This window comes from Mesocricetus auratus, unplaced genomic scaffold (assembly GCF_017639785.1).
Source record: "Mesocricetus auratus isolate SY011 unplaced genomic scaffold, BCM_Maur_2.0 Super-Scaffold_100001, whole genome shotgun sequence".
NCBI classification, from domain to species: Eukaryota; Metazoa; Chordata; class Mammalia; order Rodentia; family Cricetidae; genus Mesocricetus; species Mesocricetus auratus.
This window is the reverse complement of record NW_024429187.1, coordinates 2,080,850-2,105,391: the sequence shown is the minus strand read 5'-3', so window position 1 is coordinate 2,105,391 and position 24,542 is coordinate 2,080,850. Positions and strand designations below refer to the sequence as shown.

Genomic DNA, 24,542 nt, shown 5'->3' with positions numbered 1-24,542 from the left:
TGCTAGATACATTGTCTATAGGAGCAATAGTGTAAAAAATTCCCCTACTGACAGATTTTTTTTGAAGGATAATGTTACTGTGTTTATTACAATAAGAAACTACATCACACAAAAGTTTGACAAACATCTATGCATCTCTCAGGGACATTTGGTTTACACCAGTGTTTTAGGTGAAATCTATTTGTTAATTATAATGGAACCAATAATTTAAATAATAACAAAAAACAAAATTATTTTGAACTCTGGTAATACCCACACCCCGCCGCCTTTTATGGATATAAAAAAAATACATGCAACCTTACTTTTGGTTTGTGAGTTAAACATAATGTTAATTTCCATTTGGGAAACCAATATTTTTTCTATTATCTGAAATTAAGTCAAATACTGTAGGGTCTGAGTCCAACCAAGAAAGGCAGAGCTGGGTCTGAGGAAGGGTAAGCGTACATCCTCCCAGGTGGGAGACAATCAGACACAGCAGGTAGACAAGTCAAGGAAGAACTCATTTATTACCACATAGCAAGCAAGCATCTTTTAAAGCAAAAATCCTAGAGTTATAAGGAAGCAGGAAAACAGCCAGCCAATGGTTTTAAAGGTCAACCTATCAAGCGCATAGGTGCCCTATACTTAACCCAACAATCATAAGCTGTACAAGCAGCGACCTCATCTGGTTCGATCTAAGAAGCCAATTACCTTTTCTTGTAAACATCTCAGGACTCGCCCATCTTACATCCCCTCGATGCCATCTTTGTAATTCATATGGCCTATTAAATACCCTCTCTAGAATTAAGAAAATAACAAAAAACAACAACGAAAAACATTCCTCACATCATATGATAACCTATTTGTGTTTTCATGGGTTTTTGCTTATAGAATGTGCTCTTTGATTCTGCTCCAATGGCATCTTTTCCTGGGAAAACATCTTAGTGAGTTCCCACAACAAAGCAAAACAAAAAGCACAAAAGAGTTAAATAAATTTCATACAATCCTTGTAAGTCTAAGCTATGATGTTTGGTATAGAGTTTTATTTTATTTGATTATTTGACTGTTCTTCCCAGACAGAGTATTTCTATGTATCTCAGGCCAGCCCTGAACCCACAATCCTCCCACTTTTGCTTCCCAAGGACAGTAATCTAGGTGCACACCACCACACCTGGCCTGAGTGTAGACATTTCTCAATGACCATTGATTTTATGATTCATCTGTTACTTATTTTAACTTTTTTATTCTAAACATTAAATCCTAACATTAAATCTTAGCATTAAACTTTAAAAATATAGCCTTGAGAATTAGACTTTCTGTTAACATTCTCATTGATTCAGGTGTTGGTGGCACACACCTTTAATCAGGAGGCAGAGGCAGGTGGATCTCTGTGAGTTCAAGGCCAGACTGGTCTACAAAGTGAGTTTCAGGACAGCCTCCAAAACAATATAGAGAAACCCTGTCTCAAAAAAACCAAAACAACAACAACAACAACAACAAAAAAACCCTCAATGGAGAGCTTTGCTTACCTGTCAGTGTATTTAAAGGGTGAGTGAACTTCATGCTTTCACAGGCATTCTTGATTCATTTCTACCATTGAATGACGTAATGTGCTTTCCTTGACATGGGCAGAGTCAGATTTGTCTGGGATGCTTCCCTTGTATGTAGAATGAACCAAAACTTTTCATCTTTATTTGGCCCCCACGCAACTTCACAGTACATGTCAACACTTCTCACACACTTCTTGTCTTTGGATAGTAATCAGCTTTGTAGGATCTTCTTGGTTTGTCTCCTCTGTAGCCAATAGGTTAATCAACTACAGGAGGTGTGGTTAGCTGAGTATAACTAATTTAAAGTTCCCCTATGTTCCTGTGCTCAAGTAAACATTCAGCTGTAGTCTACCAAAGAAGACTCAAGAGCACATTGTCTCATCCTGATGTGTTAGAGCTTTGTGGTTTTATTCCCGTGTACTTCTTTAAACTGTCATTTGCTTTTTTGATTTGTTTTGCTGAAATTGTGTAGGCTAAAATTAGAATTGACTTATATTATGAAAGAAAGGTTAATAATGGCTTATTAGCATGAATATATTAGCAATAAGCTGCAGCAATAAAGAATTCACAACAGGAAGAGAAACCATACACAACTTCTAGTCCAGCATGCACATTCAGTTTCTTTTTTTTTTATTTTCCATTTTAAATTTAGATAAGAAACAAGGTTGCTTCACAAGTCAGTTCCATGTCCCTCTCCCTTTCCCTCCCCTCCTCCAGTGCCCTCCCCCATCCCCCCCATTATCCCCTCATTCCCCCAGGGAGGGTGAGGCCCTCCATGGGGGTGTCCATAGTCTGTCATTTCATATAGGGCAGGGCCTAGACCCTTCCCCAAGAGTTCAGAGTGAGAGTGCACCTGACATTGTTCTATGGGAGTCCAAAGTCCGTGTGTATACTTGGGATGGGTACTGATCTGCTGCCCAAGGCTCAATAGATTACCTAGGCCTCCTCACTGACACCCAGATTCAGGGGGTCTTGATCAGTCCCATGCTGGATTCCCAGGCTGATGCCTGGGATTCAAGAGTTAACCTTTGTCTGGTCAGCTGTTTCTGGGGGTTAAACCAGCCCAGTCTTAATCCCTTTGATCATCAGTCCTCCCTCTCTGATACTGGCTTTCTTGAGTTCAGCTCAGTACTTAACCAGCCACTAAATGAAGTTTCTGTTTCCCAGACTCTCTGGCCATAGGATTGTAGGCTGGCACTCCCAAGATCTATGTCTAAAATCCATATATGAGAGAGTACATGCCATGTTTCTCTTTTTGTGACTGGGTTACCTCACTAAGGATGGTTTCTTCTAGTGTCATCCATTTGCCTGCGAATCTCATGATTCCATTATTTTTTTCTGCTGAATAGTACTCCATTGTGTAGATGTACCACATTTTCTCTATCCACTCTTCGGGTGAGGGACATCTAGGTTGCTTCCAAGTTCTGGCTATTACAAATAAAGCTGCTATGAACATAGTGGAACAGACATCTTTGTTGTATGAATGGGCATCTTTTGGATATATGCCTAAGAGTGGAGTTGCTGGGTCTTGTGGTAGGTTTATTCCCATTTTTCTGAGGAATCTCCATACTGCTTTCCAAAGTGGCTGAACCAGTTGGCACTCCCACCAGCAATGGAGGAGTGTCCCCCTTTCCCCACATCCTCTCCAGCATAAATTGTCATTGGTGTTTTTGATTTTAGCCATTCTGACAGGAGTGAGATGGTATCTCAGAGTTGTTTTGATTTGCATTTCCCGGATGGCTAAGGATGTTGAGCACTTTCTCAAGTGCCTCTCAGCCATTTTAGACTCCTCTATTGAAAACTCTCTATTTAGATCTGTAGCCCACTTTTTAATTGGGTCCTTTGCTGTTTTGGAGACTTGCTTCTTGAGTTCTTTGTAAATTTTGGATATCAACACTCTGTCAGATGTGGGCTTAGTGAATATTTTTTCCCATTCTGTGGGCTGCCTTTTTGTCTTGCTGATTGTGTCCTTTGCCTTACAGAAGCTTCTCAGTTTCAGTAGGTCCCATTTATTAATTGTTGATCTCACTGTCTGTGCTACTGGTGTTATGTTCAGGAAGCTGTCTCCTGTACCAATTCGTTCAAGGGTACCACCCACTTTCTCTTCTAAGAGGTTCAGTGTGGCTGGATTTATGTTGAGGTCTTTGATCCATTTGGACTTAAGTTTTGTGCATGGCGATAAACATGGATGGATCCGCATTCTTCTACATGCCAGTCTCCAATTATGCCAGCACCATTTGTTGAAGATGCTTTCTTTATTCCATTGTATATTTTTAGCTTCTTTGTCAAAGATCAGATGTTCGTACGTGTGTGGGTTAATACCCGGATTTTCAACCCGGGTTTTCAATTCGATTCCATTGGTCTACCTGTCTATTTTTGTGCCAATACCAAGCTGTTTTCAGGACTATAGCTCTATAATAGAGCTTGAGGTCAGGGATGGTGATGCCTCCGGACGTTGCCTTGTTGAACAGGGTTGTTTTGGCTATCCTGGGTCTTTTGTTTTTCCATACAAAATTGATTATTGTTCTTTCAAGGTCTGTGAAGAATTGTGCTGGGATTTTAATGGGGATTGCATTGAATCTGTAGATTTCTTTTGGCAGGATTGCCATTTTTACTACATTGATCCTACCTATCCAAGAGCATGGGACATCTTTCCATTTTCTGAGGGCTTCTTTAATTTCTTTCTTTAAAGATTCAAAGTTCTTACGATACAGGTCTTTCACTTGTTTGGTTAGCATTACTCCAAGGTATTTTATGTTGTTTGTGGCAATTGTAAAGGGTGATGTTTCTCTGATTTCTCTTTCAGCCTTTTTATCATCTGTATATAGTAGGGCTACTGACTTTCTTGAGTTGATCTTGTACTTCCCAGACACCGTTTGGGGGATATGGATATTAATATGACAGCATTCTCTGGCTGGAGTGGTGTGGGTGGCTGATTCAGTCTTTACAAATATCACTGGTAGGTGGTTACATTATGTGGCTCCCACGACCATGCAGAGATTGTGACCCTCTTTAAGGAAAGACTCTGATTTAAGCAGGAACTCCTATCTTACAACCTAAAGCAATCTACTCTATCCAAAAGGAAGAAATGACACAGATGAAGAAGAATTAGGAAATTGGAAAATTTCTAATTTATTAAATGAAAATTTCAGCAGAAATAATGATACATTAGTCAAGGTTAAAACAGTGTTTATTGTATTAATGTGAATTTCAAATTAATCATCTTAATTCAGTTTGTATTTTTGAATTCTGCTCCCTGCTTTTCTTCTGAGGCAGGGAGAGAAGTTGAATGATTAAAATGAATCCTGCTTACTTTATTTGAAGCCAGCTTCCACACTCAGTTTGAGAAAATGGGACCTGAGCTCCAGTGGAAAGTGAAATTTTGTGGAAAAACAGACCTGCCACTTCATGTCTTTTAAGTCTTCAGTAGTTTAAAAGAGTCTTGAATACAAAACCCTTCTTTAAACTTCATAGTTGTTGAAACAGACTTTTGTATTTTTTGTAATTCAGAATTTGAGTTGGTACAACCAAATTCCCTAATCTTGAAAACGGCCAGAGATGCAAAAGAGAGGCATGGAATCTTTCTTGATTTGCATATCAACACTGTGAGCTATCCTAGCCTTCTAATTCATCTGCTGAATATTTCATCCCATGAAAAGCATATAAAACGTTAGCCAGGACTCATTAGAGAACATCAGAAAAATATTTAACAAGAATATGTATAAATTAAATGCCAAATGGGAGATGGTCATTTTGCCTTAAAATCAGAGATTGGAGAAGGAACAGGACAAAGAGGAGAAAGAATTTAGCTGCACATTGGACCACATGGCAGGCATTTAATGAGCCCGAGAGGATCAGTGCTGACTTTATGTTTTCTCTGTTTGAACATGGGACCTGTACTGCACAGCATCTTCACCACTGTAATACTTGCAGAGTTCATTTTGGGGAATTTGAGCAATGGATTGATAGTGCAGAAAAACTGCATTGACTGGGTCAACAAAAGAGAGCTTTCTCCAATTGACCAAATTCTCGTTATCTTGGCAATTTCCAGACTTACTCTCATCTGGGAAATATTACTCATTTGTGTTAAAGTTCAATCAATTTCATTTATGACCAGAGAAGAATTAAAAATAATTGTCTTCTGCTGTATAATTTCTAGCCACTTCAGTCTCTGGCTTGCCACAGCTCTCAGCATCTTTTATTTATTCAGGATAGCTAACTTCTCCTGGCAAATGTTTCTCTACTTAAAATGGAGACTTAAACAACTGATTGTGGGAATGCTGCTGGGAAGCTTGGCCTTCTTGCTTGCAAATCTAATGCAAACAAGCATCATTTTTAAAGAGAGGATCCATCAATATGAAGGAAACACAACTGTGAGTTTCATGGAGACAGAGTTAACTATATATAAAGAGCAAATCTTATTCAACATGACTTTGTTCTCTGTAACACCATTTTCATTGGCTTTGATATCCTTTCTGCTGCTAATCTTCTCTTTGTGGAAACATCTGTAAAAGATACAGCTTAATTCCGGAGGACACATGGACTCCAGTACCAAGGCACACACTAATGCCATGAAAATTATGGTCTCCTTCCTCCTGCTCTATGCTGCTTACTTTCTGTCCCTTCTGATAGCATGGATTGCTGAGAAACATCATAGTGAACTGGTTCACATTATTTGTATGATAACTGGACACATGTATCCTTCAACTCACTCATTAATCCTGATTCTAGGAAACTCTAAATTAAAGCAGACTTCTCTTTTGATATTAAGGCGACTGTGGTGTTGACTGAAAGAACAGGATATCCCAATTTCATGAGGCATCCAGACAAAATACTTTGTTGTAAAGAACAAAAAAATCTATGAGGAGATAGTTCAAGAACTTTTTTTTCTTTTGCAATAAACACTTTATTATTAGCAAGTCAATATCTTTGACTAAGGCTCAGACAACGTTGGTATTTTAATGCTTAATTTCAAGTAAATCAATGCAGAAGTGATAGTATGCTACTTTAATCTCGGAACTCCTTTAATCCCTGCACTCAGGAGGAAGGTTTCCAAGGGCCCTTTCGAGATCCTACTCAAAGGTGGCCTCCGGGGTAGGCAAAATATCCAAGAACCAGTGAGGGTTAGACTTTGCTATCTGAGGGTAAATAAGGAAACACATGCATTATGATGGTAACTTAAGAAAAAAGGAACAAGCACATGTTTTCTTGATGGTAATATTCTATTTTACTTTATATTAAGAAAATCTCTCTTTCTTGACAAAATGTCTATAGACATTTGTAAGTATACAGTTATGTATCTCTTTTTACATATATCTATTGTAGAGTGCAGCCTTCCCGCCAGCCTGGTTCCAGAGCTGCATCAGTCCCAAATAAACACACAGGATCCTATATTAATTATGAAGCTGTTGTCCATTTGCTTGTTTCTTATTGGCTAGCTCTGAATTAAGTATTTACCCCATAATTGTTCATCTAAGTATTTCTCTTACCGGAGAAAGGGTCCAGATCTCTTATTCCTATGGCAGCTACATCGTGACTCCCTGTTTTTCTCTTTCCCAGAATCCTCCTCAACTCTAAGTCTCACCTATCTTGCTTCCTTATTGGTCAACAGTGCTTTATTTAACAAGAGACAGATTTCAGAATGACATCTCCCATCATCTCCTCTTTCCTGTCTATTTACCAAGAAAGTTTTTAACGTTAACATAGTCAAATTATATATAACAGAACAGTTATGAAGTAAGAACATAATTAGAATATTTTGTTCATTAACATTTAGTAAGATTTAAATAAAATATTGTCTATCCTATCTTTGTGAGTCTAAAGTCTTATACATAAATTATCTTTTATCATAACTAAGGAAAACTATGATTATAACTATCTGTCTTCAACTCCATCAAAGATCACAGAAGGATACTATATAAACACTAGAATTGACCGAGATTTCTGGCTACCTGGACAGTCACCCAAAATTCCTCTGTAATGTTGGGGCATCCATCTTCAGCCCATAGGCCACAGTGTGTCTGGAAGACTTCTCAACAAAGCAAGAAATTTTAAGCTGTCCATCTGGAATAGCAGTTCATCAGTCATTTTTTGTGTCCTGTGGAAAGTCAGGCAGACTCTTCCATGAAGCAGGAACTCTGTAGTATTGGTTGAGTTCAGCAGTCACTTTCCTGTGGGTCCTGCATGTCCAGTTTATACAGAAACAGTTAAAAAAATCAAGACAAGAACACTTTCTTGCCCAAATTACTCATCTTGTCCTCTTGAAAGCAAACTTTGATGCCCATCTTCCTCTCAAGACATAATTGATCTTGCCAGGAGCAGACATTTCTCATTGTCAAGAAAAACCCTAAACCATTTTAAATGCCATTTTCTGAAGGTCTTTGAAAGGTTTGAAGACTGTCTATCTTAAGTATATTTCTGTATATATCTATAAAACCTAAATTACCTAACTATAAGTTCTACTATTATAGTTAACTATCTATAATCTGTATTTTATTATGTATTACATCTTAAAAGATCAGTATAAGCATGATACTTATTCAAGAGGAGAAAGATACATATCACAAAATTGACCTTGAATTTGCATCAATAAGTGAAAAACCATACCAATACAAAGTATTCATTTCCATACCACAATTTCCCTTTTACCATTAAAAAGCGATCAGTTGTGATCATTAATCAATTATAAGTAACCCCATTCAAGTGAAAACAAATATTTATAAACAATATGGGAATTTGGACGTTGCTCATTCCAAACTACTTCCTGCTGGATGGGGGCCCTGTTCATACCATGGGGATCATGACAAAACTCAACAACCTGTATAAGTCCTTATTTTCAGGGTCTGTAAGGCTGCATCGTCTTAGCTGTTTTAAATGTTGAATCACTTGGGCCACTGCTTCCAGTGTCTTGGTTCATCAAACGGCAGAAGCCAATCCAAAGCTTTCCATTTTCTGTGGAATTATAAACAAAAACTCTTTTCCCAAGTAACCAGCCCTTATATTTAAAGTTAGAAGTCAAAACATTTTTGAAATGCATAAGTTGGATTAATATAGCAACATTTACAATCAAGTACACTTTAGCAGTTTTTTCTTCTTTAGCAATTAAAAAAACTGAAAAACACAATAGCATACAGTATCCAGACTCTGTGTATTTTTCATCTTTATGTGGCTTATTTATTTATCTATTATTATTATTCAATTTCTTTTACTTTTATTTATTTATTTATTTATTTTTCTCAGAGACAGGGTTTCTCTGGAAATCCTCCTGCTTCTGCCTCTGCAGCAAGTCCTACCATTGTGCACCACCACAGCCGGCTTCTCTCTTTATTTACCACTATGCCATTTCTTTTTCTCTCTCAATCCTATGTATATTTTTAAACACACTGTAAACCTTTAGAGGTTTTTCTTTATCCATGTCTGACTGTACTGTAAATCTTTATGTTTTTCTGGCCACATGTCTTATCTGTTAAAACCGTGGCTGTTTAAACCGCAGTTTTTCCAAGATGGCGGGCGTAAGCGTGATTTCAGCTATTTCGCCTCAGTCTGTGCTGACATCCTGCAAAATCTGCCACCTTGGAGATGTGATCACTGCCACTTCCAGCTGTACGTACACAGCATTGCTGGCTTTTTTTCCCACTTATGCTGAGTCAGGAAGACTCCCTTAAGAGAGCCACGTGAGTCTGTAGCTTGTCTCTAGCAAAACCGAGCCTACCTGAGAAAAATGCGGCTACCAAAAAGCCATGCATCTCTCTGTTCTTTTGTTTCTAAAATTCCTTTTAAGCTCTGGTCATTCTACGTGGAAATTCAGTCTCACTCCTGACAACCATATGTAGAGTGCAGTCTTCCCGCCAGCCTGATTCCAGAGCTGTCTTTATGGTGGATATTTGTTTTTTTCACAGTTGATTTCAAACTGTTGGCTGACTTCAACAAATGGAAAAAGGCTAACATAACTAACTACTATATAAAACAATGACCTTTCAATTTAAATATGTTGTGAATCTGCATAAATGTACATCAAGCATTTTAAAATGAATAATAGTATAAAATGAATATAGCAAAATAAAAATTTCTGATTATATTGTTGCTGTTGCTCCTGAGTGGTACTGGAGTATTATTCCAGAATTGTAATGAATGGTACATTGAAAATAAGTCTCTTTATCTTCTGATGACCTATGAATGGTTTCTAATCATTGCCTATTATAAATAAAATGTATTGACATTCACTATCCTTGACCATAAATTCCTCATATCTGGGCTTTATTTTAATTTGCCTCAGTGCATATGAAGAAACTGACTTTGGTGGCAATTTTCTTCCTGAAGTGTACATCTTTAAGAAGTGCAGTGTGTTCATTTGATTCCTTTTAGCTTTGTGTGCCAACTGGCAACTTACTATCCTTGATTGGCTACAGTCACTTATAGTTGGATCTTTATCGTTCTCATATGGGATTGGTAACCACATTATAGAAATGATTGTATCCATTTGGTTAAGTTTTAACTTAGCTCTGATAATCAAACAGTACTTGATTTTGAGAGAAAAAACAAACAAACAAAAAACAAAACAAACAAACAAAAAACCAAGTTCTGCCAAAATCAGAAGAGCTCCATGTTTCTGGAATCTCTGATAGTTTTCCTAAACACAAAGTATTTTTTCTGAGCTCAATTAAAATAAATGCAGTCCAATATACTACTTATATTATCCATATAAAATATTTTCTTATGGTAGTAGAGAATCCTCAAATATGTAGTATCAAATGTGACAGTTTGACAAATGTTTACTCTCTTCTTACTTTGTTTATGATCAGTTAGCTATTAATTTTCTTGGTTGCTGTTAAAGGAGTATTTAAATATTAATTAAATGTTTTAAAATTATTATTTATTATTTATTAAAGGTGTGTGCCACCACCTCCTAGCTTCTGGCTGCTGGGGTTAAAGATGAGTATTATCACTGCCTGATCTCCATAGTTTAAGACTAACTTGGCTTTCTGAGTCCTCAGGCAAGTTTTAATAAATCACAAATAATATATGATCACAACATATAATGATAAACATAAAGCATGGCATAAGTGCAAGAAATGTGAAAAACTGTTCATGGTCAAGTGCTCCATGTTGCATTCAAAAATGTAATATCTACACAGTGCATAGAAAAATCTATGGTTGTAAATCATATCTTAAATCTTAAGTAGTTCAGTTTTTTTCAAAGGCATGAGGGAACTGTCCTGAAGAGAAATCTTGTGAATGTAAAAAGCATGGAGTAAAGCAACCACAAGTTTTAGCTTCATTCAAGGACAGAAAATAGCTCACACTAGAGAGAAGGCATTTGCATGTGTGGGATGTTGGATAGCCCTTGATTCATATTGCGATTTTGCAACCCATGACCTTAGAACTCAAGGAGCCCAACCAAATTCCCTTAAACTGAAACAATATGAAAATGCAAAACAGTGGAAGAGAATATATCTTGATTTGCAAATTGCAAATGTGAGTTTCCCTTATTTTCTAAATTATCTGCTGAACATTTCAGCCTATGGTGTGGACAAACATGCTAACAAACACTACAAAGAATTGCAGAAAAAAAAAAACAAGAAAATGTGCAGCTTAAATACCAAATAGGAAACGTTCAGGCTGCTGTACTGTCAACATTTCGGGAGGAGCAGGACAAAGGGAAGAAAGAATGTAACCACACATTGGACCATACATGGGGCACTTGGTCAGCACATGACGAATAGTCCTATTAAACATTGAGCTCTCTCTGAACATGGAACCTGTCCTGCATACTTTTGCCACTATAGTCATAGTTACAGAGTTAATTTTTGGAAATCTGAGCAATGGATACATATTGCTGTCAAACTTCTTGTACTGCATCACTAAGCAAAAGATTTCCTCAATGGATAAAATATTTCTTACACTGGCAATATCAAGAATTACTCTTATCTGGGAAATATATATTTGGTTTAACACTATACGCGATCCATATTTATCTGTGATTGGAATAGAAATACAAATTCATTATTTTTGCTGGATTCTTTCTAGCCACTTCAGTCTCTGGCTTGCCACGGCCCTCAGCATCTTCTATTTATTCAGGATAGCTAACTTCTCCTGGCAGATATTTCTATACTTGAAATGGAGACTTAAAAAACTGATTGTTGGGGTGTTGCTGGGAAGCTTGCTCTTCTTGCTTGCAGATCTGATGAAAACAAGCATCATTCTTGAGGAGAAGATCCATCAATATGGAGGAAACATAACTGTGAATTTCAAGGGTATGCGTATTGCTGTGTTTTCAGAGCTTACCTTATTTAACATGACTTTGTTTTCTGTACCACCATTTTCATTGGCTTTGATATCCTTTCTGCTGCTAATCTTCTCTTTGTGGAAACATCTGCAGAAGATGCAGCTTACTTCCAGAGGACACAGGGACCCCAGTACCAAGGCACACACTAATGCCATGAAAATTATGGTCTCCTTCCTCCTGCTCTATGCTGCTTACTTTCTGTCCCTTCTGATAGCATGGATTGCTGAGAAACATCATAGTGAACCGGTTCACATTATTTGTATGATAACTGGACTCATGTATCCTTCAACTCACTCATTAATCCTGATTCTAGGAAACTCTAAATTAAAGCAGACTTCTCTTTTGATACTGAGGCAACTGTGGTGTAGACTGAAAGGACAGGATAACCCAACTTCATGAGGCATCCAGGCGACAGACTGCCATATGTTCTAGATAATGAAGAAATCTAGGAGGAGGCAGTTTGTGGACATTTTATTCCTTCCTATTGCTTCTTGCACTATGAAAGAAATTATAATTTTTTCAAAAAAAAATAAATAAAAATGTCTTTACTTAAAAACATTAAATATATATGATCATTATTGTTATTATTACTATTATTATCTGCAATATGTATCATTGCCATTTTGAAATCCTTTGAAGAAATCATTAACATATTTACTCCTTATATAATAGCATCGAGAACTAATTTTTCAAATTGTAAACACACAGTTACTCACTGAGACACTAACTCTAACCTTCAGGCTGTTAGTGACAATTTTAAGCTATGCCTTATATTGGGCATGAGGCAACCTCTTGATTGTCCCATGAATCTATTATTACTTTGTCAATGAAAGTTATCTACAACAGCTTTTTAGTACTGAAATAAGGAAGTCTTTATTTTTTTAATTTTACTGAATGATAATTCATGAGCAGTAAGTAAAAAGCCTAATGTTAACTACCATATAAGACCATGGCCTTTCTTTTTAATTATACTGTACATGTATATAAATACATATTTTACTTCACAGGTTAATAATATAAAGCAAAATATAATTGTTATATATTTTAGTTAGAATTTTGATTATGTATCAATTTACCCAGGGGAGCCTAACTCTAGTATCCTTTGAAGTGCATCATTTTACCAATTCCTGCTCTTCCAACTTTGTGTCTGTTTTTAATAACTATGCAGAATTCTATAGTTTTGTGTATATTTAATAACAGAATGATGACCTGTATAGTTTCTCCAACTGTACTGTGGATTAAGTTTTATTAATTTTGTTGAATAGTTTCTGCTAAAACTGTTTTATTTGTGTAGTTTTGCTGCTGCTCCTGTCTGGTATTGATGAATAGAATTCCTGAGTACTATTTCAGGTATACTCTTTGTACATAGTGCCAGGTTTCAAAGGGATTATTTCGGGTGTCAGTGAGGAGGACTAGGTAATCTATTGAGCCTTGGGCAGTAGAACAGTATACATCCTGAGTGTACACATGGCCTTTGGACTCCCATCCAACAATGTGAGATAAACTCTCACCCTGAACTCTTGTGGGGAGGGTCTAGGCCCTGCCCTGGATCAAATGACAGACTATGGACACCCCCATGGAGGGCCTCATCCTCCCTGGGGAAATGAGGCGATAATGGGGGAGTTGGGGGGAGGGCACAGGAGGAGGGGAGGGAAAGGGAGAAGAACCTGGAACTGACTTGTGAACCAACCATGTTTCTAATGTAAATTTAAACATAAAAATAAAAATATTAATAAAAAACAAAGGGATTATTTCTTTCAATTATATCATCCCAAAATAGCTAACTTCCGTCTATCAATTTAAATATTTCCTACATGGTTCAATTAGTAGGGATTAAGATTTTACTAGCTGATATCTAAACTTGAATATCCAAATCACATGGTGTGTGAGAAGATAAATGTCCATGAATCCTTGAAAGATAATATGCCTTAATTTGCATGCTAGCAAATGACAATTGAGGTTCTACTCAAGTATCTGTTACCTAAGATTGCAGCCTATAGCCAGATCATGAAATAAAGGAATATATGTGAACTCATTTGTTACCATGTTATAGGACTCTCTTTCTTGACATTAGCCACTGAATTTAAAAGAAAATAGACTTAAATGTGTACCCAGGAAACATGACAGTAGAAGTTTAGGTCAGAAAAGTTAGGGCTTACAACAAAAAATATCTGCTTACAATTTTCCCTGAGAACATGCTGAGGTTCCTCTACACCCTATCAGTGTCAAGAGTTTTTCTGGGAGTCTTCTTTATGTCTTTGGAGCAGTTATGGGATGTACTGCTTGGGTGGGAAGACCAAAGTTGTCAGTGGGATGAATTCTTGTGGTTTGACCATTGTGACAGTTGGTTTACTTTGAGAAAGTAAGTATACTGGTTTTCAACTGTGATTGACAATAAGACACATAAATGGACAGTAGGGAATAATTAATACAAATTACTGGTAGTGTCAAAGCCCTTTACCACCTTGATGCCTTACTACAGTATTTAGCATTTGTCTTTCTTTCTTTCCGGTCAAGGAAGCTAGTATCTTCAACCATACTTCTTTCTATTCACCTAAATTAGATCAGTGTGCAATGCTGTTGGTAATGTTTTTGCCTTTGTTCTTTTATACTGAAGCAGTGACAAGCACAACTGGGAAAATAGAGACATAAGAACATTAGGAAACGTGTTAACAAGAACCAGAATGAGGCACATTTTACTCTTTTCAAATATGACTACCATAGAGATATCTTCATAAAGCATATGAGACCCATGGCCTCATTTCTTTTAATAAGTAAACATCCCAGGAAGATGCAGCCTCATGGTGAATTTTCCAAAAATTCCAGCAAACAACAGTAGCCTTCCTGGTATTAATGACCATGTACTTTCTCTGTGTGTATATGTAAGGGTGGAGTGCTACTGAGCTTCTCACTAAACCTAGTCTCTTGCTTTGACAAGAAACTGGACTATTCTGTCCTTTAAAGCATTCATTAGTCTTGTAAGACCCCGGATTTATAGAAATAAAATATAACTTAAACAGGGAGGGCACCCCACTAGAGAACTTGGGAAGTGAACAAAGGATCCCATCCCAGGAACCGGCCATACCACAGAATGGAATGTATGGTTTAGCAACCTTAATTGCAGAAGGGCTGTAAATCCACAAAAAGCCAATTATGGGCTGCCATCTGTGAAGAACTGACCAGGGCAAACAAGAATAGTGGGAAACAAGGAGATAACACTATTTACTTAGGGAGAGATAAATTAATTCATGCCAAGGTTTGATATGAAGGACATCTGCTTCCCCCGGACAGGAGTCACATACCCCCTTCCCCCGTCACGAGATAAGGACCCCTCCCAAAAGCTTGTGGTTTTTGTCTTTAAAAGCTGATTGTAACTGAACCTCGGAGCCAATCGGTCTAAAAGCTGACCGAGAGGCCCATCTGCAGATGCCTAATTAAAGCCTCTTGCGTGTTGCATCAATTGGCGCGTAGACTCTTGATTCTTGGGGTGACGAATCCAGCTTGGGGACCCCTCCTCAATTCGGGGTACCCCAACAGTCTAACTTAGGAAACAAGAAGTTTTAACAGGTATTTGTGTTGGTTCTATAGTAAGGGAGATCCTGACTATCAGGACAGAAACTAACCTACAGAGAACTGCAATAAGAACAACATAAAACTTCAAACAGCAGTGAATGATGTGGTCTATAACTCTTGCTTCCTGCTCCTTTTTCTATGATATGATTTGTTGGGGACTGCTAGAACCTTGAACAAAATGGAGTCTGTCAACCGTTTCTTGGCCTTCTGACTACAAGCACACATGCCCTTGAGACAAAGGAAAAGGCTAACCATAAAAGTTAAATTTACACAGGGCAGCCCACCCGCCTAGCCAGAGGGAAGTAACCCTTACAGAGTAATTGTCTTTGTTAGCAAAAGATTCAAGTGTTCCGTTGAATACTTCCTACCCCTCCCTAATTCCTGCACCTGACTTACGCTGACAAGCATTTGTGGAATGCAACTGATGACTGATGGAAAATTACAGCTTTGTCTTTACCGTATTTGGTGTATGTTTGAATTGAGACTTGATTGACATGCTTGTACCACCCCCTGAGGTCCTTCCTCTATAAGTTCCAGCACACCCCAAAAAATAAAGGCTCTTGATCAGAGAATGTTGTCTTGAGCCTGTTTCCTTTAACCTCTTGAAGTTTACTTTCCAGATCGGATCTGCTCGTGAAGGCCCACCAAATTAGTAGCGACCCTCATCACCTCATCCCCGCGGGTCGGGGGTCCCTTCCTCGGGGTCGCAACTGGTGCCCGATGTGGGACACGTGTTACAGACCACCGATCAGACAGCAGAGGTGAGACGAGTCCGGAGCCCACTCGTAAGGCGTCAGGTAAGCCCCATCCGGGTGGCGCAGAGTAGGGTTAGTCTAATAACCTAGGTTAACACCGCCGTCCCATCTGTCCCGTGAAAATGGGGACTAATATCAGCAAAGAAGCTAGATTTATTAAAGGAATTCAGAAAGAATTAAGAGATAGAAACATTGAGGTTAAAAAAATAAGGAAGCCAGATTTATTAAAGTAATTCAAAAAGAATTAAGAGATAGAAACATTGAGGTTAAGAAAAAAGATTTGCTTAAGTTTCCGTTTTTTGTACATGAAGTCTGTCCCTGGTTTGTCATTACCTGTCCAAAAATAGTTTGCAGCACTTGGGAACAAGTCGGGGCCGAATTAACTAATTATTTTGAAACCAAAGGCTCTGAAAGCGATAAAAAGATTATGCAGCAGTATTGGGATCTCTTAAAAAGTATCATTGTTAACGCGGAGGAAAGCCCCTGAAATGAACAAATTCTTAAAGATGCCCAACAACATCTAGAGGTCGCTTCCCGAGGGTGTTCTCGTGCCAGCTCCAGGGCAAGTTCTGTTGCTGATCTTTCTAAAGATTGTTCCTCTTCCTCTGCTAACTCTGACTTTGATAAGCTTCCTCCTTCTCCTTCTGATCAACCTACCTCATTTGTCCCTAAAGTTCGCTCTCTAGCCACCGGTATCTACCCCTCCCTATGGGCTGTCACCTCTGCTCCTCCTGAGGAACCTCGGGATCCTGGGGACGCCCAGGAACTAGAGGAAAAGGCTGCTGCCTACCTTCGGGCTCGAGGTCTCTCTGGCCACGAGATCTCCTGCCTATGATCTTTCCTCACTCCCTGATCTTCCTCGACCTTTTGCTCTCAAATACTCCTCCACTGTTGATTCTCTTGCTTCCTCTCTCGTTCAAGCTCTCAGCGACAAGTTTTCACAGCTCCTCTCCTTGGCATCACCTAAACTCCAGTTCCCTCTTTTTGGCCCTGAAAGGGAGGGAGATGAACCGCCTCCCCCTACTAGACCTCTTCCTGCAGCACAGGAGCGACCATGCACTAGACAGGCGGCTTGAGCCGAAGAAGCGGCTCGCCAAAATCCCAACCCCGATGATAGAGCGGGCCTTGGCTATAGCCCACCTGCTCAAAATTTTCAGTAGCTGTCACTACCTCCCCTGCACTCCCCCCCGCAGATAAAATCACCTGGATAAATGATGATCCTGTCTGGGTAGGGCAATAGCCTCTAGTCAAAGAAAAATTAGAAGCAGCCCAGCAGTTTGTGCAGGAGCAATTCAATGCTGGCCATATAGAACTCTCCACATCTCCTTTGAATACCCCTATTTTCGTTATCAAAAAGAAATCAGGCTTGTGGATGCTTTATTTTTAGAAGCCACAGATGTAGTTTTTCTGGATGAAATGTTTTTCTTATAGATGCATCGGTGTGGTATGCTTTTGCATTGATCTGCAGGGTGATTTGAATTTTATTTTTACAAGCAGTTTTTCAATCAAATTCTATATTTGATACAATGTGTTAAAGGTAGATCAGCCTAGAGTCATGCAGCTAACAGCTGGGACCCCTGAGTGTCTAGGAGTCCTTAGAGGCTAGGTGGCCTCTCTTGGTAGTCCCTGTGGTGGTATCGCTGGCTGGTCACAGGAACGAACCTTCAGGGCCCTCAGCATGGCCCTGACCTCTTGGATTTTTACAAGGACTTTTCATGGGCATTTTGCTACACAGGCAGTGGACAATCCCAGTGGCCCCAGGCATGCCATAAGCAACCTTTCTGTGACCTCTCCCTAACTCATTTTTCACACCTATGAAAAAAGGAATGTGCTCTGAGTAGATGTTATACTCCTTTGGTGTTCATATGCCTCATTTACAAATGCAAACATTTTATGTTTTAAACCCTTCCCCAAAGTAACCGTGCTGGCTGGCTCACCATAGACAGTACACGTGTAGCTCTGTCATGGGCATCCTGTGGCAGGTGTGCTGATCCTGTAAATTGCACTGATCTTGTGATAGTTTTCTTTATCACATCCAGCAATGAATCTGCTATACTCATTTGAAGTGATTGTAAACAGACTTGCAGTGGCAGGAGTGATGTGGATCTGGGACATTGCCTTGCTTCTACGATCCCAACACATTTCAGAATTATATGCTAGAGTGTGCGGAGTAGACTCTGCTCTCTCGAGCACTGTGGACTGGCCTCGTCTGGCTTTCCCACAAAAAGTTTTCCACCTCTAAACAGCATGTTCTTTAAGACCTGAAGAAAAGGCTTGAATGTAAACGTATTAGTTAGGAGTCTTTGTGACACTTTTGGTCTGTTTAGTTTCCTTGTGATCGGCCAGGCCCCCAAAAGTATGTCATTCTAGTTCCATGTGGCCTTTGTCAGCTTGGACAGCATCTAAATGGCCCAGCTAGTGTTACCAGGCCATTGCTACATGTCTTTAGCCAGTCCTGAACTTAAAGCGGTGAGGTCACTGCTGTGTCACAAAGTCGTTTATGATACATCCATGGGTGGCAGGGGCACCTGAAGCCTTGTGACCCTGCTGGGTTCTAAGTCCATGCTCTATTCAGCCCCACACAAACTGTTTGTGGTCAGGGTACCCAGTGTCTGAAGCTAAAGGAGCTTTTACACTCAAACTGCTGTGTATATGTGTATGTGTGTGTGTGTGTGTGTGTGTGTGTGTGTGTGTGTGTGTGTGTGGTCAGTGGCATTACAGAGCCTTCACTTTGTGTCTTCGGATTTGTTCTGCCATTTTATTGTCTCTCAAGTTGAATGTATCAGCTTAGCCAATCACTACAGAAGGTGGTTTCTAAAAACCTTTCAGACAGATGCATAAAAGCTACCTCTGACTTCTCTTTGGTTTGTGTTTGATCAATCTAACTCTTTACAGTTAGCACAACAAACTCATAGATTACATCACCTTAATGCACAAACGCTTAGGCTACAATATTCCATCACTCGTGAACAGGCTCGAGAGATAGTTAAATCCTGCAAAGCTTGCCTTTCCCTTTTGCCTGAGCCTCATACAGGAGTCAAACCCCGTGGTCTTGTGCCTGGTGAGCTTTGGCAAATGGATGTTACTCATTATTCTGCCTTTGGCAATCTTAAATATATTCATGTTATGGTGGATATCTTTAGTGGCTTTGTTTGTGCCTCTCTCCAAACAGGAGAGGCCACCAAAGACGTTATTGCCCATATTTTACATTGTTTTACTATTATTCCTGTCCCTATCGCCATTAAAACTAACAATGGCCCAGGGTACATTAGTTCTAAATTTAAGGATTTTTGTAAAAAAATTTGGCATTACCCACAAAACAGGAATCCCCCTTAACCCTCAAGGACAGGGAGTCGTAGAGCGAGCTAATCAGACCTTAAAAATATGCTCTTTAAGCTTTCTTCCGAAAGCGAAACCCTGTATGCTCGCAAAGGCAAGCATCACCTATTTTTAAATCATGCACTTTTTGTGCTCAATTTTCTCTCTCTGGACAATAATGGCCGATCAGCTGCTGATCGGCTCTGGCACCCTTCCACCCATGAAAACTTTCGACTGGTACTCTGGAAGGATGTGCACACGAGCCAATGGCTCAGTCCTCACCCAGTCCTTATCTGGGGAAAAGAACATGCTTGCATTCATAAGACCAGCAATGGAGAACCGCGCTGACTTCCAGACAAACTGGTCAAGCTTTATAACCCTCCCAGGGAAAGAGCCCCTGAGGAATCTCTTGTTTTCTCTTTCAGATGCTGTTGATAACAAAACTCCCAGTTAAGATGACACCACATTGCCTGCTACTTTTTCCGTGTCTCCTTTTGATTTTTAGTTTCCCTCCTTAAGTCCCCTGGCCAGACAGCTTAATTCGGGCCACCCACCACTTATTCCCCTTTGTTCACACAGTTGGTGCAACCCCCTCCATATCCAGTTTATGGCTGCAGGAAAAAGATTCCTCTGGGAAAGTTCCTGCGGTGCTTACTGGGGTTTACGCCTATATGTTTCTGGCACATACCCAGGCCTCACCTTTTCCATTAGACTTTTGAAGGAATTCCCTTCCTTTCGCCCTATTGCTGTTGGTCCCAATCCTTTTTTATACCCCTCTGGTGGTGGCTCATTCCTACCCAAGGCCGCCACCCCTCGCCCTCGCCATTTTCCTAATCTCCATTCTCCAGCTCCCGCTGCCGCCACCGCTGTTTATCAACCCACCATGCCTGCTGGTCCAGTCTCCACCGCGGACCTCATCCTTCAGATGGTCAATGCCTCGGCCCAGGCACTCTCCAACACCACCTATGAGCGCTGCTGGATTTACTATTCACCCATCCCTCCATTCTACAAAGGTATTGCAGCCTTCGGCTCACCCATCTACACCAACGACACCAATCTGCTTCCCTGGGGCACGCAGCCACAGCCACACGGCATGACCTTAGGACAGGTCGTGGGATCTGGACTCTGCCTTTTGGGACCAAGTATGCTTCCCCCCACCCCGCTGTTAGAAGCATGTACTCAAACCATGCAAGTTGCTCCTCATGCTTCCTTCTTTATTGTCCCCAACCTCACGTTTTTTGCTTGCTCCACAGGGTTATCCCCGCATATTATTGTAGATGTTTTTCTTGTGCACAAGGACTACTGCGTCCTTGTTGTACTCCTGCCCAAATTGACTGTTCGCCCTGAATCTGATTTATTGCCCAAAGTGATCCAACTGTAATTCTCTCTCGCCAAAAAAGAGAGCCGGTCACCGCCCTCACATTAGCCATTTTGGTTGGTCTGGGTGCAGCAGGAACTGGCACAGGAATTTACTCCCTAATCCACACAAAGGACTCTGTTAATGCTCTAACCTGCACTGTTGTTAGAGACATAGATGAGCTAAAAAGAGGTTTAGATTACTTAGAACAAACTGTTGGTTCCTTAGCTGAAGTGGTACAACAAAACCGCCATGGTCTCGACCTTGCCTTTTTGCGGGAGGGGGGAGTTTGTGCCACCCTTAAAGAGGAATGTTGCTTTTTCAAAGACAAATCAGGATTAGTTAGAGATAGTATCAGAAGAGTTGAACAGAGTCTGGAAGAAATGAAAAGAAATTTGGATCAAAGTGAATCTTGGTACAAAAATTGGTTCTCTGCCTCCCCCTGGCTAGTTTGTTAGGACCCTTTATTGGCTTCATGTTACTTATTTCCTTTTGTCCTTGGGCATTTCGTCGCCTTACTGGTTTTGTTAAAAATCAGGTTGATGAGGCTACCAAAAATTCAGTTCAGGTTCACTATCAGCAGCTCTCTCAACAAGACCCCGAAGAACCTGAGGCTGTAGACAAACCTACATTCCAGCCTTTGAGCTTTCAGGAGTTTGAGTACCTGGCCAACTGCCCGCGTTCACTCTGCTCCAGGCTGTGGAGATGCTTAAGACGGGGATAGCTTGTTGCCAGAATCTGGGAGCAAACATGGCCCTCTAAACATTGCCAGCAAAAACTTAATTCGTATCCTCTCTCGCCATGTCCAGAACTGGAAGCCCACCAGGTAACCTAAGACAGGCACTTCACCCAATTGCTCTCTTCTTTTACTATATAGAAAAGGGGGAGATGTTGGGGACTGCTAGAACCTTGAACAAAATGGAGTCTGTCAACCGATTCTTGTCCTTCTGACTACGTGACTACGAGCACACATGCCCTTGAGACAAAAGGAAAAGGCTAACCATAAAAGTTAAATTTACACAGGGCAGCCCACCCGCCTAGCCAGAGGGAAGTAACCCTTACAGAGTAATTGTCTTTGTTAACAAAAGATTCAAGTGTTCCGTTGAATACTTCCTACCCCTCCCTAATTCCTGCACCTGACTTACGCTGACAAGCATTTGTGGAATGCAATGATTAATGGATAGTAAGGCCCTCCATTGGGGACCATCAAAGTCCATCACATCATTTAGGGGAGGGCCCAGGTCCTCCTTCCCATATATAAGCTGCAATAGTATCCCTCCATAGGGAATGGGCTCCCAAAATCCATTTGTGCTCTAGGGATAAACACTGTCTCCACTGTTTGAAGTCCCAGAGACTGCCCTGGCCTCCTAGCTAGCACTCACATTCAGAGGGCTTGGTTTGGTCCAATGCTGGTAACCAAGCTTTATGACTAGGTTCTGTGTGCTATCACTAGATCAGGCCAATTGTTTCTGTGTGTTTCTCCAGCACAGTCTTGACTCCTTTGCTCATTCCTCCTCCCTCTTCACAACTGAATTATAGGAATATAGCTCAGTGTTTAGCTGTGTATGCCTGCTTCTTCTTTCATCAGCTACTGAAAGGCTCTAGGAATGGCAACCAAGGTAGTCATCAATCTCATTATAAGGGAATGGCAACATAGGCTTCATAGGCTTCATTTAAAGAACTTTTTACAAAGTGGCTAGTTCCTATATACTCCTGCACTTTGAAACTATTACTAAAGCCCCTACTTCTGATTTAATCCCTAGTGTGTCTGTTATAAATCACTAGTGAAAACAGTACCATCAGTTTATCTGCAAATGACTGCCATCGGTCAAGTTTGATAGTTAGAGCAAATTATGTGTATCACACTTTAAATTATATTATCTGGCACGCAAGCTAAACCCACATATTGTATAACAAACACGCAGAAACTTCAAAAACATAAAGGAGAGCATGTCTTAATTTACATGCCAGCAAGTAAATATTCAACTTCTCCCCATCACCAGGTTGAAATAATTCCTTCCTATAGAAATGTAATATCATATTTTACTGTGCAGTGTTTGGAGAAGGAGAGTATTTTTCTAAAATGCTTCATTAAATTTATCCTTTAGTGTGCCCAGTAAGTACCTTTCTTTAGCAATTGTTCACAGATCAGGCAAGAACTTTGGTCCAAGTCTAAATTTTAGGGCATGATAGGAAGGTCAAATCAGAGTTGAAGTCACAACCAGTGGTACTAGGCATGGATTTCTATTCTCTAACATTGACTTATTATTTCCACCTTGAAAAACAAAACAAAAATATGTGACATCATAAAATAAAGGAAACAAACAAAATATTCTAAGTGTTCCGATGCTTTCTGTATCAAAAACAATTCTGTCATCTTCCTTTTCTGGGTGGAAAATGTTAAAATTACCTATCTAAAGCAAACACAGTTGCTGACACAATAGGACAGATGTCAAAATTTTTAGTTATTGCCTAAGTAACCATCAGCCATATAAAAAGCCAGGTATGGCTGGATGTACCTGTAACCCACACACTGAGAGAATACAGGTAGACACTGAGGCATTGCTGGTCAGACAGGCTAGTCAAAGCAGCAAGCCTTGGGTGCAGAAAGAGACCCTCTTTTAAAGGAATAAAGTAGAGATTGGAAGAAGATGGCATCCATTATCCTTTTTAGGTCTCTATGAGCACATGCCTGAACATTCACATTGTGCAGCACACACGCACACACACACACACACACACACACACACACACACACACACAAATAACTGAAATTTTCAGAATGTATAGCCACAAGTTGACATTCTGGGTGCCATGGGGCCAAGCAACCAACTGTTTTATTAAAACCATCCAAAAATATAAAGATACCATAACATACAGTTTTGTTCTTAAACACTGATTGCATTCCTTAACTGTTTTGTTGCTATGAAACTAGGGTGGAACATACATCAACTTTTGGCTCATGGTATAAAAGATACAGTTCTCTGAGGACTATGTGATAAAACACACAAACCAGAAGGTAGAAATTCATATTCAAGAACTCCTAATTCAACAAGTAAGCAAAAGACTCATCACCTTCTCATACCCTGAAAAGCATTTAGTACGTCTTCAAGAATCTTCATTTATGGCTGTAGCATATATATGAATTTTTTACACAAATGCTTAACCACTAAAACAACATTAAGAATGAGGCTAAAACATAATATGTGTTAAAAAGCAGAATATGTAGAATAGGCAAAATCAGGGTTTTGTTTAGTGAGTGTGTGTGTGTGTGTGTGTGTGTGTGTGTGTGTGTGTGTGTGTGTGTGTTTGGGATCTACTGCTCAACATTTGGAAATAATGCAGTATTATTAGGTAGAATAGTTTGTAGAAAGAATTTCAAGTGATTTTTGACTTTGTAATGCTGATTCCATAAAATCAAGTTACCTGCACAGACACGGGAAGAAATGACAAAAATTGCAAATTAGCCCATCTTTATTTGCATTCTAGCACACTGTAATTCAGTGGTTCCCTATGGACTGATGTGTCACACATACAGGACTTGAAAGAAGTTCAGCCAAGCTGGAAGGAAAAGGCAAAATTTTCATGATAAAATGTAGAAGTAAGTCACAAGTAAATCTTCATTTTTTTTCAGTTTTAACATTGTACATGTCCTTGTTTTAATATGTAATCTTTCTGAATTTTAGAATAATCCACTAAGAAATATTCATCATTGGAAACTGATT

General features: G+C 39.6%; 1 protein-coding gene and 1 pseudogene across 1 annotated transcript; both read left to right on the top strand.

Moving 5' to 3' along the window:
• The first annotated feature begins 5,416 nt into the window (after window positions 1-5,416).
• LOC101841346 lies at window positions 5,417-6,346 on the top strand (annotated as a pseudogene).
• Window positions 6,347-11,220: 4,874 nt separating this feature from the next.
• LOC101841074 (taste receptor type 2 member 102-like) lies at window positions 11,221-12,213 on the top strand. Its single transcript, XM_013115491.2, is given in 1 exon segment — window positions 11,221-12,213. A coding segment is annotated over 1 exon segment (993 nt).
• Window positions 12,214-24,542: the final 12,329 nt, after the last annotated feature.